Genomic DNA, 15,035 nt, shown 5'->3' with positions numbered 1-15,035 from the left:
GGCAGCCGTGCGAGCATATTTTCCGCGTCCCCTCCTTGGTTATGGGACGCGGTTATGGAACGCACGAACGAGGCAGCGATTCGCTCGACATGACAGTCGAGGAAACGGAAAAAGGGGAGAAGGGAGACAAGAACAATGGGTGACAGGGTTGCAACAAAACTATATTCCCACGAGTGACATGAATAGCATTGTTACGGTTTGGGGCGTAGGTTGTTCGTCTTTCTCCGCGAAAGCCTCCTAAACAGGTCGCCCAAGACAGACACCGTACACCGTACTCATGATTCTTGTCGCGTTACGCGTCCACCAACAACCTGTCCCATCTAACGCGTACACGTGTACGAATACTCTCGTGGGAATTTATGCCGGCCGTAAATTCTCGTGCATATCGGTACGTAGCTATCTAAAAAAAATTGCCAGTGCCGGAAAGATAAGATAAAACTCGAAGAAGAAGAAGAAGAAGAAGAAGAAGAAATCGATGATTCCTTTATTTCCGGAGCTAATTCTATCTTTGCCGGTTCGATGCCCGGTTAGTCGAGATAATTTAACGAGAGTGCAGGAAAGCTGGAATTTTTCCGTCAAATGATTCCGGATTCGGAATATTCGCGCAATCGTCCAGCTAATCGAGCCGGAAAATCGGACCGCAACGAGTCGAAGCGCTTTTTATCTCCCTCCACCCCCCTCATTATTATCCCTTCTTGTCCGATCTTGTTCCAATGTCGATCGAAGCGAAACGTCCTCGCGTGCGCGAGATCGGACATCGCGCTCTGTCAAAACGCGAGCGAGCACGGATCATACGCGGCCGAAGATCGTAATTTTCACACGCGGTGGACGATAATGGAACGATCGACCGCGCTTGGTTTATCCCAAAGTTTAGGCAAAGTTTGGAGAAGGAGAGCCGCGGTTATAATCGTTTCCCGATCAAACGTATCGATTTCGAGGAGAGGAGAGGCGCGTGCCATATATCGGCGCGAGGAAAATCAACAGGCGGCCGGTGTACGCGCCGCTTTTTCCATATTTCCCTCCTCCCACGATTGACGGAGGCCAATCGAGTGCGGCGTTGTGTCCATTTTGACGAATCCGCGGTATTTGGTTTAATAACGACGATGCCTTAACCCCCTTCGATTCGAGTCGTCCCGAATTGGAATTTGATTTTGAACGTCGATACGAATGCTTGAAATTCTTTGATACGACGAGGATGAAATTTGGTTGACGTATAGTAGATGTATAGTACGAGGGAGGAATTAGGTTAACCGATCGGGTAAACATCAGTTTTAATCGATATGAATTATTTGAACGAAAAAAAAGAAAAAAAGAAACCTGAGGTTTAAAACTGAGTTTAAATTAATTTTGCAAACGATCCTATAATCTTGGTACGAGGTTTCGATAACCTCGTCCGCGAGAAAAACGATATTAATCTCGAACCATTAATTTCGAAATGATCTAGACTAATGTAAAACACGTTGGAGCAACAAAACATTACGGAACAAGCCTTCTGTTATTGATTGGCCGACCGAAATTTATGCCCCATTATATTCCATTGGAGTAATGTATTGCCGTGTAAATTGGACGGTAATGAAAATTGACGGTATAATAATTCAGTAAATTACCTAGGAACGATCGAGTCGCGGCAATCGAGCCCCGACCGACATTACAGGTTGTTTGCGCATTTACGGACCCCCTCGTGCCCCCGTTACCGTCCACGACGAGCCGATACGACGAACAACTCCTGCGAAAGGTCGGGGAGGGAGCGAGAGACGAATCCGATTCCATTAAAATTCTGCACGGGGCGAGCCATGATCGACCCTGGCCGACCCTGTTTTCGACCCATAAATTTCCGCCCGAAACAAGGTCGATTTCGCGACGCGAAGAGGGGGATAGGCGGCGAAACACGCATCCCGTCAGACGTCGATTCACGAATCACGATTGATCGCGCCGTTTTACTCGTCAACGGGTAAAGAAAATTTGGACCGATCGAGTCGATTATCCTCGAATCGAAGATGTAATACGAAGAAACGTGGAGATATATTGGAGATTCGATGACAGGAGTATCCCTTCGTCCGGGAACATGCGCAATTAACCGGATAATGGAAGAAAGAAGGGAATCTCGATTCGTGAAATTTGTCGCTTTTAATAAGGGTGTGGAGGCCGATCCGTCGAACCCTTTTAATCGGCAAAAGCCGATAAATGAATTTTCAGTAGGCTAGCTTCCTTTCAGAAAGGAACGGGTTATTGTAAAAGAAGGGGGGAGGATTATTAGAACTGGAGGCTGGCCATTATGGAATTAACGCTGGAAAATCGGTGGACTGGCGGCGCTGATATTTGCCGAGGCACGTTTAAAAGTAAGAAAAACCGATAGATGGGCCGGGAAGGTTCTAGGGCACGGATATGGTTTTTATGCAGTTCCATCGCAGTCGAGTGGCCAACTCGGCGGAGAGAAAAGGCGGATCGGGGTGCGCGCCGACGAACCTGCTATTCTCCTTATTAAACGACCGTTTAAAAATATACCCACGGACATTGAAATTCTCCGAGGTCGGGAGAAAAATATAGGCCATCGACCCGTTTCGCAAAATATCCACGTGAGGTAAAATTATGAAGCCATTATGAGATTTATATAAAAACCGATACATAGATCATAACGTGAAACGAAATCGTAATATTGTATCTCAAACTCGAAACCAATATGCTCGAACCTCTTTCCACGTTTATCCGGAAACGATATCTCGATAATGTAGCGTTTTCAAACTATCTCCCCCCTCGATTCGATTACACCCGAACCGCTTTGAGAGCCTCGAGAAAAAGGAGGTGGGGCGAAATGTATGCAAATTTCTAAAAGACAAACGTCGATGAAATTCAACCCCGTTCCTCCTTCCTCGCTCCAGCCCCGCATAATAATGCCCTCCGAGTAGGGAAGGTGTCTTAAAATCTTTAAACGAGATTATACTCCCCCTCTCCTCTCGCTTGAGTGGTACGTATAACCGCGTATATCCGCGCCTCTCTCCCTTCCCCTCTCCCCTTCCATAAGCTTTCACGGGGTGTCGCGTCACCGAGCCATTAACCGCGAATTTAAGAAAGCAACGTGCTACTTGGAAACGTTTGAAAGGACGGCGTCTTCCGTGCGAAGCGGAAGCGGAGAAAAAAAAGAGAAGCGGATATCTTGGTCACGTTTTACATCGTGGTTCCCGGTCGTAACGACCGGACCGTGGAATGGTCGAGGCCGGTGAATGGGAAAAGCCGAATGAGCTGGAAGAAACGCGAAGGAAAGAACGGGGAGGGGTGGCTCTCTGATCAAGAGGTAAATGAGCGCGGGCTCGGATCTCTCCCGACTCTCATTATCCAGCTCCGAGTTATCATACGCGTTATTTTTTCCCTTCCTTCTCTCTCTCTCTCTCTCTTTCCCCTTTTTTTCTTCTCCCTTCTTAACAAGTCTCCGCTCGCTAGCCGATTTCGAGCTTCTCTCTGCGCGCGAGGAAAATCGCGAATCCGTGCATTTCGACGACGTGCATTGCGCGATGATCGCCGAAATGATAAAAATTCGAAAGAAAGGTTTATTTTCGCTCGGTATTATAGGTAGAAGACGTTGCAGGGAGATCGTTGTAGGGATTACGATGCAACGGCAAAGGTTTCGTTATTGTTTGAGCATTATTTAATTGTTTCCAAGTTGGGGAATTTAAAATACGGGGGGAAAAAAGGTGGTCGAGACGAGACAAGTTTTTCCTTCGAAGAACTTTGTTTACGAAGCTCGTTAACCGGAGGTTGAATCGCAATGCGCGCCGATATTCTTGAAACGGGACTTTGTTCTCGACTCTCCCGCGTATAAAGCCGTTGTTAATTTACTAATTAATGCCCCGGTATTATATCGGCGGACGTGGCCTGTATTATATCGCGGAGCATCGATTCAATACATTTTCAAGCGATACAATTACCTTTATGTGTGCGAGCTACCGGCGTGTACGAGTATAACGTCGACGTTTTTCGATCATTAATGTAATCACTTTTTAAATAAAATAAATTCGACGCGGGGATACGTGGCGCTTTCACATCGACGGTGCGCGTCATCGGTTTCGCCGATTGGACGGGTGTAAAAGGATCGAACAAAAGCCGTATCGGAGGGGGGAAAAAATCCCCTTTCACAACATTCGATATTGTTCGATAAACGATAATTTCACAATTATTATCAACCTGCACGCAAGTTCGTGATATCTCACCTTTCTTCCATNNNNAAAAAAAAAAAAAAAAAAAAAAAAAAAAAAAAAATATACGAAATGCCGCTTTGAGAAAAATTCGAAATCGCGAAACAATCCCTCCCTTATCCCCTCTCATATTTTTCCTTCCCCTATATATTTCCTACGGACATCCTAATGGAGAATGTCAAACATCGCGAATACGTGGAAACGGCATCTCGTAAGGCGGCGTGTTCCGCCCATCCATCCGAGAAGGGGGGAGGGGGCGATAGATCGAGGCTGTGTAGGCGATGGTTTACTGCATTCCGTGTCGTAGATATCCATTGTGGCTCCCAAGGATTACCCACCGGTTCAATGGACGCCAGGACTGGATCCAGTCTGGCGGTAGTTGTGCTCGGTATTAACCGACTACGGTAATTAAACACCCGATGTCCGGTAATCTTTCGTTCCAATAACACGATGCGTCTCTCCTCCCACCTTTCTCTCCCCACCACTTTTCCGTATCCACGTTCTGTCAACCTCTGTCCGTCCAAGTTGCGCCACTCTCTCTCGGCCTTCCAACGCCGAGAGAAACTTGTTTAATGCTCGTCAATGCCGGAAGTCTGTTCGACAAACAACGGGGCTCGCACTCGTCGTTCCCCGCTCAGCTTAAACTTCGTTCGTAAAACCCCTCCCCTGTTTGAGAAGGTGGATGAAGCCTCTTTGCGGTGTATCAATTTAACACGGTTCCAAGGAAACGATATATATATTATATGTATATATATGTATATATACACACATGGAGAGGGGGTGGCTCGTTAAGAGGCATCGATTTTCGCGTGGAATTCCCCGTGTCGAGCTCATTATGGATTTTACGTCGCCTAAAGTATTTGCTCGCTGCGGGATAAAGACGACCGCGATGTTTGGAAGCGCGCGGGGAGGAGGGGGAGGGGGAGGGGTTCCGCCGTTGTCGAAAACGCTTCGCGGTTATCCTTTGTGCTCTTTAAACGTTAAACCCGCCGCGTTATTCGAAACGGTTTCCCATCGATCGGCGTCCGATGTCGTCGACAAAACGTCAGGAATTCCTTTTGAGACGCGTTTTCGTGCGCGCTTCGTTTTTTTCTTTCTTTTTTTTCTTTTTTTTTTTCTTTCTTTTTTCGACCCTCGACGGAAAAACGTCTCGTATCCGACGATCTTTTTAATTACACTGGAACGGAAGCAAGTGGTTGCCGCACTCGACCGGAAAGGCTCTCGACGCATCGGTGAAGAGACGAAGTCATCACCATGGCGACGCGCAATCAAAAAAAAACCCGAGCGCAAAGAGAAGACGCGCGTTAGCAGGTCTAAGAAAAAAAATTCGCGATGGACGAGTCGATCCATCTCGTCGATCGATCGTACGAGAAGCGAATCGGCGGCGGCCGGTTTGCGGACGCGCGAACCCTCTTGTTAATTCGATCCGTGGTACGGGAGCATGAAAGAAAAACGAGGTATCCGACCTCGGGTTGGGAAAGATGTGGGTAGCCGTCCGTTCCGCATCGACTTCGGTTCGGTGAATAGAACCGGAAAGGAAAGGAGATGGAAGGATTTGTTGTTTTGGCTGAATGGATCGCTTCTGTGAAGGGGTCAGACGGGAAGCGTCGGCTGCACTCATTATTAGTCGTGAGCTTGCGCCATTTCCACCCTCGCCTTCGTCCCTGGTTGCTGAGTAAACACTTTGATTTATGTGGCACGGTACCATCGATAAGGATGAATCCTAGACTAGGGGTAAGGAGAATTAGAGGCAAGTTTCATAGCTCTACTCAACGTACGCGTGCTACTCAATCCGACAACTCTTCCGTTCACTCCTCCTGTAAATTTTCCTTCGCCTTCTCGTTCGTTCCTTCCTTCTCTCTCCGTTCCGTTTCCCATATATCTTGCTTCTCCGTCCCTCTTTGTTTTCGCTTTTACATATAGATATATATATATATATATCTATGTTTATCCCATTCTTTAGCCCCTCTCTCCGATTCTCTTCGCCTCGCTTCGACTCGACTCGACTCGACTCTCCACTCGATGCATCGAGCTACATCAACAACCGCAAGCTATGTACACCTCGTATACGCACGGCGAATCCATTTCCCTCTTCCCCCCTCGACACTATATCTAGATCTATCCATCCTCGTCCCCATCCACCGGTATACCGTGGCTCGTGTACGTGGTTATTACACGGTTCCGTTGCAACCGGCACGCCTGTGCATCCAGACAACGGATATCCAACGTGCGCCCGCCAGAAAACAGTAGGAGCCTGCGAGCGACACTGGTTCTCGGCTTTTAACGAGGTACGCGGATCGCAGGGAATCGAGGAAGTGGCGTTTCATTGGTTGTTTCATCTGGCCAAGAGGTAGATAAAAAAAAGGACAAAAGGAGACAGAGAGAGAGAGAGAGAGAGAGAGGAAAAAACGAAAGAAAGGAAACACGAGAAAAACGTATTCGAAACGCACGCGAACGTTTCGATACGTTTTTGAAACGATCGAGGCGAACCGCGATCATAAAACGAGCGACTAGAAACGAGATTTTTCCCTCCCGACGCCATAGATTTTGACGACCAACCTCGCAAAAATTTCCTCGCAAAAGGTTGTCGTATTTTGCGCGCGGCGCGCGGCTTTTGTTTAATAAACAAATTGCGGGATTATGCGACGGAAAAAAAAAAAAAAAAAAAAAGAAAGAAAGAGAGAAATAACGCGCAAGCCCATGGAAAATGGCGTGATTCGTCGTCGTTGTACAGGATGGCGGTGCTTCGTGTTCCGGTTCTCATTTTAAAATTGCCGTGTACTTCCGATTACGCGTACGAATTAAGATCCTTCGCGCTCACCGGTCGCGCAACGGAACGTTACTATTTCGCGAAATAAACCGAGCGTGGTATCTCGAAGGTCGAGCGTAAACCACAGAGGCAACTTTTAACCGCGTTCAAAATAACTCGTAACCGGGTGGTGATATTTCGAATGATTAACGCCGACCTAACTGTTCCACTCCTTAGAGAGTTCCTCTCACCTCACCTCTCCGTGGAAACGGAGAGCTGTATAATTCCGTTAACGACCCCGTGCGAAATAAACGAGCCGAAAAGAATAATCTCGCGAACGAAAAAAAAATGTGAAAAAAAATCTCGGGTTAAGAAGAAGGATTAAGAGGATTGGGGGGAGAATTTTTAGAGAGAAATTTTATTACGAATTACGTTTCGAATCGAATTCCTTGATTCGTCGTAGCTCATAAACACGATTACCGTATGATTTCATCGGGCCGGAATATAACACGTACGAGCATCCCAAGCTGTGCCTGTCTCTGTCTGCCGGAAAACAGAAGTCCATAAATGGCACTCGGTGACGCTGTTTAACGACTTTCGCAAAACCAACAACCGAAAAGCAAGTTGGCGTTGCTCGTCAAGCCCGTTTTCGCTCCGCTTGTACGCCGCGTGATCGTTGATCCGCGAGTCTGGAATCCTCGGTGCATAAAATTCCACTTGTAAATACATTTCGCTCGGAGCAAATATGATTTTTACACGCTTTCGTTCCTCCTGGTTTTACGCGCGTATCCACCTTGTATCCTAGTACGCGACTACTTCGATAACCGTATCGAAACTTGATTGTACTCGACTTCTTTTTTTTTCTCCATTCCAAGGTACCAGTTATTTCTTTCCACTTTATTTCCACCTCTCCGTTTTACCTCTCTCTTTTTCTCTTTTTTTTTTTTTCTTTTCTTTTTCGCCTAGCCAGAGCTTTGTTCTATCCACGCCCACCGATATTGAATTTTCATCACGCCGGATTAACTTTTTCTTTTTTGTTATCGGCTATCCCATATTGATTAATGTATCCATCTGTTTCTTCGTGCTCGCGCTTTCTTTTTATTGTTCCCCGCACGCCTTCCATATTCCGGCTAGCCATCGGCCGTTTTTATTTCTCCCTTCCCGTATCCGCCTTCCATCGCACTTTTCCATTTTACCCGCGCGGAATCCACCGGACACGGACCCGATAATGAATATTCAAATTTCGAGACGAGGCTTGGCGGTCGGTCGGTGGCGCGCGACGCGCGATACAAAAATTTAAGAGCGATGGACTTTCCGATACCCGATGTCGGGGAACTCGATGTATCATCGATTACGCCGATCCCCCTCGATATATATCTTCTGGCCACAGTTTAATTTCTAATCGAAATATATATATATACACACACGTATAGGGCTTCGATCGATTATCGCGTGTATATTCTTTTTTTAAATTCGTTTTCGTTAATTAAAAAAATATTCCGTATATTTACCGAACCAACGTTCGAGAATATTTTTTCTCGAGTGGGGAGACGCAACGTTGAGAACTTTTTATTCTCGAATTCGTATTCGCATCCCTTGCTGAGTTAAAGAATAAAATGATAGCGAAATGATCAAAGGCAAAAAAAAAAAAAAGAAATATTAAAAAACTCGGAAGCTTGCCGTCACTGACTCGATCAAATTGGAGAGACCCGTGTGATTAAATGTAGATTCGTCCGCTCGATATACGCTTCTATATACGGCTACATACGGTTATTCATTTCGTTAACGACCGAGTTCAACGTCCCCTCCTTAATGCCCGCTTTAACGTTAATACGCATAATACTTGACACTTAACTCCCCGGGGCAAAGTAGTCGAGGCCTCTATTAGTCGGACGGTCGTCCGACTTGAGCCGATCTTATCCACTGCGTGGCTGAATATCCTGATCTACGTACTTACGTAAATAGAGCTTATCCACTTGCCGCAACCTTCCCGATAAAAAGTTATTCATTCCTCGCGTTTGATCGATGATATTTTTATCTCTATCTAAACTTAAACGTTTCATCTTGTCCGATACTGGCTGATGTCACGACAAATTCGTAACGTTATATGTTTCGCGTTACCAATCACCATCGGGAATGTTCGTATCGATTTTTTTCAGATCGATAAAGAATTTACTCTCCGTATCAATTTACTGCTCCCCCCCTCTCGATAAAAGAAATGCATCGAACGTTGAAAATAAATTTTATCTCTCTTTCGAAAAGTTTCGAAATATTATCAAAATATTTCTGAACTAAAAATTTCAATTTATATCGAGATCTTTTTCCAAAAGAGAGAGAGAGAGGAAGGGGGGAGAGGAAACACGCGATTCTATTAATTTTCATTCGTTTCGAAACTCGTCTAAAAAAAATCGACACGGTTTTTCCAAACGATATTTCTTCAAACGATCGCCCGAAATTTAATCTTTTTTTTCAAAAATCAAAATGAGAAGAAGAAAAGAGAAGCAACGCCGAAACTCGCGTTAGCGAGTCGCTTCGACGAACGTCTCTCCCTTCGAAAAAGCGATTTAACCGATGGGAAGGCGAGATTTGATTAAACGACTGTTTAATTTGCACGCTGGCGCCTGTTGCAACGAACTTTCGTCGCAATGAAAACGCGACAAAAAGCCGATGGTGGTGCGCCTTCCACCCGAGTTTCCTTTCCATATCCGTATCGAGAGCAGAAAATCGCGTTAAACGGATCGTCGATCGGCGTCGAACAAATTCGATCGGGTCAGCGACGAGTTAAACAGCGGCGACGGCGTTGATTTACACGCCGTGGTTTAACGAGGATATCGTGAAAAACGAACGCTAACGTAACGTCGCGTTAAACGGAGAAGAAATCGCGAGCGATCTTAATTTGACGCGCTCCACAACTATATACGATGCCCAGCGTTCTACGCCGTGCAACATCCTTCCATCCTTCCATCCAACCATCGTTTCATCGTTTTAATTAAAATTAAACTAATTGCCTCGCAATCGGGACGACACGGGGGAGAAAAACGGGGAGAAAAGTGAGCGTGGCCGTGTAGAAACGACAATGAAATTGGTATTGGTTATAATTGCGTCATTCCAATATTGTTTGCCCGATGGTTCGAATAACGATCATCCATTTCCACCGTAGATGTACATTGTCCAAATATTTGTCGAGCACCGTGAAATCGCGTATATAGCGATACGCGCTAACTTATAAAAACAAGGTTCCTACGTGCGCGGCACGTTAAATATTCGGCCAATATCCACGGGCGAGCAATTTTTTTTTATTTGTTCTTCGTTAGTCGATATAGTTGCCGTAGGTATCCACCGTGATACCTACGCCCCCACGTTCGTTAAGATATCGCGCCGTGCAAATACTCGCCGGTCCCGGATTTCGGAATCGCGTTGAGTGGAAAATGGCGGCGGTCGCCCGTTCGAATTAACCCGATATCTAATGTATTCAGCCCGCGCGTTACACGGGAAATTAAAGTTCACGAGTGACGGGTCGTGCGAACGACTTCCGTGAAATCAACGATCCTCGTTGTTCCACCGCGGCCTTCCATCAATTAGCCTCGTCGCCGGCGATAACGCGCCCCCGCGAATCATCGTAATCCCTGAAAATATATTTCGCCGGACAAGCTATGTCCATTTACTTCGTTCTCTTTTCTTTCCCACTTTTCCTTCCTTTTTTCTTTTTTTTTTTTTTTTTAAGAAGAAAAAAAAGAGACACACAGGTTCGATCTTGAAGAGGATAGGGGATAGAGGGACGAAAAGAATGCCTAGACGCTTAAATTCGTTAAGAAGGGGAAGAAAGGAGGGAAAGTAGCATTGCGTTCTCTCAGCGCGGATGGATTAAAGGAAGCGAGAATTTATCCACCGCGTCGCGGGAGATACACCGAGCTATCGACTTTCAAAGGCAGCCGACTTTATAATTCCTCGTACATCCAACAGTTAATCCTTTAATCCAATAACGATGAAAGCGAGGTTCGGTGTTCGAACGCACTTGAATTGAAATCGGAAAAGGCGTCTCGAGATCCTTCCGAGCCGAGTGCGATAAGGAGAGGCTTCTCAAAGGAAACGGGGGGGAGGGAGAATAGGAAGAGGAAGAAATAGAGCGGTTGCTCCATTTCAGGGGTCGCTCAAAGAAGAATATAAATGCTAAGTGTCCACTCTCTTTCTTCCTCTCCTTTCTTCTTCTCGCGCAATTCTTGATATTTTTTTCTTTTTTTTTTTTTTTTTCTCGAAATAACGTACGATTCCTCTTCGATTCCTGGACGAGACAACTTTTCGATACAACGCGAAGCTGGATAATTCTCCTTAAAAGGCAATTATTTCTCCACACCTGACACAATCGATGCATTCTCCATTAACGAAATTAGGCGGCCAAGTAGTCGATCCGTTCTGGAATTGCCCTTCCGCAACGTCGTAGTTAACTTCCCTCTCTCCATCCCTAATCGCCTTTGATGGTGGTAAATTGGTCGCGCGATGTCGGGAGAAGCGAAGAAAATTTCGGGATAATCGGCGATACTATTTTCTTAATCGTCGAATCGTCTCGTTGCTTGCATCTCTGTAAGAGATCGTTCGTAGAAATGTTCGTAGAAAACAATAACGGAACGGTATGATTCGATCTTTCTTTTTTTTTTCTTTTTTTCCAAATCGATTCTAATTTTGATTTTAAATACGCGAAATCTTTCGAAAAGGGTTATCGATCTCGTAAATTTTCATCGTATTAACTTTCGGCTCACGATGGAAAATGGGTATCGACTGGCGATACACTGCGAATCACGCAAAGTGATATAATACCATTGATATTTTAATAAGCGCCGATGAAATTCCGAATGATGGAAATCTACTCCGGAATTCGTCGAGAACGGGGAGGGGGGAGAAATTGGAACGAACATTTTCATACACCGATTTACGGTGAATTTCGAACGTGAAGTAAACGTCATCGAGTTAAACGTTGGAAAAGAATAAAGAGAAGAAAATTTGATAAGATAAAAAGAAATATCCTTTGCTTGTAACTTCTCGCAATGTTACCCTTTCCACCCTTTTCCACCCACGATGTCCACAAAATCGTATCGCTAATTAATTTATTCATTCTCGAATTTCTAAACAAACTTGGCCAAACAACAAAATCGGACATCGGATCCGTTGAATTATTTCAAACGGGGTGTAAACAAATCGTTGGTTTAACGTTAAAAAAAAAAAGATTCGATATCTGTTCCCGCAAATGTTTCGTTGGCCTCGATTCGGCAATGCAAATAACAAGATAAATTAAAGAGCGGGCCAGTTCTCGTTTCACGGTTCACGTTTAAAACGCGATCAATCGAGAAGGTTCGAATCAAGTTTGTTTCGGCGTTGCTCGATCGAATTTATCCTCCGCCCGATCTCCCTCCTTCGCTCCGGCTTATTCGATTCGGTTCTCTCGAGACGAAGTCGTGACCCTGTTCTCGCTATTCAAAAGTTAGATCCGGAAGTTAACTTCACACTCGAGGCTCGACCGTCCGCCGGACAGACTAATTTCGACGATGCAGTCGCGTAATACGCGTACGTGTCTCGCGTGATTCTCAAGTTTAGGCTGCTTTCACACACCATCTCGAAAACGAGCGAAATTCGTCCTGAATTTTCTCGACGCGAGCAGCAGTAGTAGTAATAGTAATAGTAGCAGTGGTAGTACGTTTTACGGAGCGACTACGGAGCTGTTATCGTTTCACGTATTAAATCGGTACCGTTGCTACAGTTTAGAATCTCATCTCATCCCGAACCGGTCGATTTCGACACCGGTTGGACAGACGGCGCACAAATGCCATCGATCAAACGTCCTCTGGCGATCCTATCGCCTCTGGCAGAAGGGAAATGGATTTCATTGGCAGGAGATCGCCCATGTTCCTGTCTCTATTCACGGTCTATCTACGGCCGGCTATTATCATAATTAACTTGCAGTTTTGGACACCGCCCGGGAGGTAATCGACGTGAGACGAGACTAAAGCCTTTAGTTCGAACGTAATACGATTTTATATATACGAATATTACGCTTTAACGTAACGTTTATCGAAGTACGTTCAACGTTTGTTGTCTATTGGATCGGCGCAATTATAGTAATACGATATGTATATAAATAATTTCTAATCAATCTTCATAGATGATCTCATCGAAATGTTTACCAAAATATACACGGGATCGAAAACGAGAAATGGAGGCAAAGGAAAACAAGGTCTATCGAGAGTGACCGACTAGTAGGATTTCATTATTCCATCGGTTATTAAATTTCCATAACGAAGAGCATAGCGTGTCCTTTCTTTACTGCTGTCCTCCCTTTTTCAGGGCGAACGTTTGGCGCAGTAAGTTTGCGAATCGAGCTATAAATCCGGCAACGATTCAACTCTTTGGTTGAATTTTAGAAGAGCACGGCGATAAACTACGTCAACGAAAGGAATCGTGGGTTTCGAGGTAACGAACCAAAAAGAAAAAGTCGCTTTATCGACGACAACATTTCTCGCTACGTTCCCTACCATCCGTGTAAACCAACGTGCTCGTCCATTAACGTAAAATAGTTATTTTTTTAACACAAGCGGAAGCCACGATAACCACATCGCGTAAACGATTGGAGAACACAATTCGTTTTATCGTTGCCGGCAAATTAAATAATCTAGGAAATCTGTCGGTACGCGTACGAGCCAATGGAGTCGTTCGAGTCTAGAGAGGTGTTCGACACGATCGATCATTCTCGTTGTTTGCGGTAATCGTATCGGTTGTTCAAACAACTCGTTTCCAACGAGTCGTAAAAATGGCAGCTGCCAATCTATGCCTTCGACTCCCTTCGTGCCTGCTCCTATCAAGTTGGCGAGATTCGTTCGAACGCGGGTCACGGACCGCCCGAGTTCGTTAGCTTTTTGTCCGTCCTTTTACCCATCCGAGGTCGAATTCGTTTACCTGCCGTGGCGAGTCTTGCAAAAACTTTCTCCTTTCTTTCTCCTCGTATTTAACCATTCGATAACACAGAGGAGATTCCCGGGGAGAGGAAACGAACTCGTAATAATGCGTAATACGTGATAGGTATAATACGGTTCGATCCACGAATTTTCTCGTGGAAAAACGAGTCAAATTCGAAAAGAAAAGCGTTTTCGAACAATCGATCGAGCGATGGTAAGTTCTTTAGATGAAAAATGATGAAATTTTGAAAGACAGGGGAAAAAAGGGGAGGATCTATGGAATCGAATTGAAGAATTATACAAGCGATTCTGTTAATTCAGAGGGAATTTGGCCTAATCAGCGGTTCGAAACGAAGATTGTCTTCTAACAATAATACCATTTGTTGATCATTCTTACTCGTTTACTACTTCTCTCTTTTCACCAAGATCTATCCCCCCTATTCCCTCCTATTATCTAACTAAAACATGGCCTTAACCGACGGAATAGTCGTCTGTTCTACGTCTTCTTTCAAGACGGAATAATGCCAAATCTTCTCGTTTCCGAAAGTATAAGACGGTGTATCGAATGGACCAGGAATCACGTGTTAAAAAAGGTGAAGATCACTCACCGTTCAGCAGGATGACGAGGATCCAAAGAAACGGAAGAGCCGGAGCCACGTGGCGTGGTGAATCGGCGAACAGATAGGGGTTCATCCTGATCCACAGTCGATTCCGTTCCTCGCGTGCCGCGGTCATCGGGCCTCGAAAAAAGGGGGTAGATGCTCGCGGATGGAAACTCTACCACCGTCCACTCGGGCCCTCCACGCAAGGATCGACTTCTTTCTCTCTTTCTCTCTTTCTCCCTCTCTCTCTCTCTCTTTCTTTCTCTCAATACGATGTTCCTTTCGATGTTCAATCCTTATCCAACACACCAGATCTGCGCCTGTTCCTCGCACGAAATCCTGTCTCTCAAGGCACTCGCCGCGCCGGGCGCCAGTGAGAGACTGTTCGACTTTCGTGGCGCGCGACAGGTTCCCGCGGTGATTCGTGGTTCGTGCGCACTCGGTTGTCCTCGGCCAGCCTCGGCTTCGCTCGACCCACACTCAGGCATCCTGCGCTCTCGCGATCCCGTGGTGAGGCGGCCGCACCACTACTCGCCCGCTACCTGCACCT

At 45.6% G+C, this 15,035-nt stretch overlaps 1 protein-coding gene across 1 annotated transcript in view; it reads right to left on the bottom strand.

Annotated features, from left to right (window-relative positions):
• The window catches only part of LOC102670645 (Down syndrome cell adhesion molecule-like protein Dscam2), a 119,534-nt gene extending 104,517 nt beyond the window's left edge, over positions 1 to 15,017 (bottom strand). The window contains exon 1 of the mRNA XM_031513683.1: positions 14,492 to 15,017. Within this exon, the coding sequence (XP_031369543.1) occupies positions 14,492 to 14,618 (127 nt within the window). The 5' untranslated portion in view covers positions 14,619 to 15,017. The remainder of the gene's footprint in view (positions 1 to 14,491) is intronic.
• Positions 15,018 to 15,035: the final 18 nt, after the last annotated feature.

This window comes from Apis dorsata, unplaced genomic scaffold, assembly GCF_000469605.1.
Source record: "Apis dorsata unplaced genomic scaffold, Apis dorsata 1.3 scaffold_683, whole genome shotgun sequence".
Classification (NCBI taxonomy): domain Eukaryota; kingdom Metazoa; phylum Arthropoda; class Insecta; order Hymenoptera; family Apidae; genus Apis; species Apis dorsata.
Note: the sequence above shows the minus strand (reverse complement) of the source record. Positions and strands in the feature narration are given on the sequence as shown.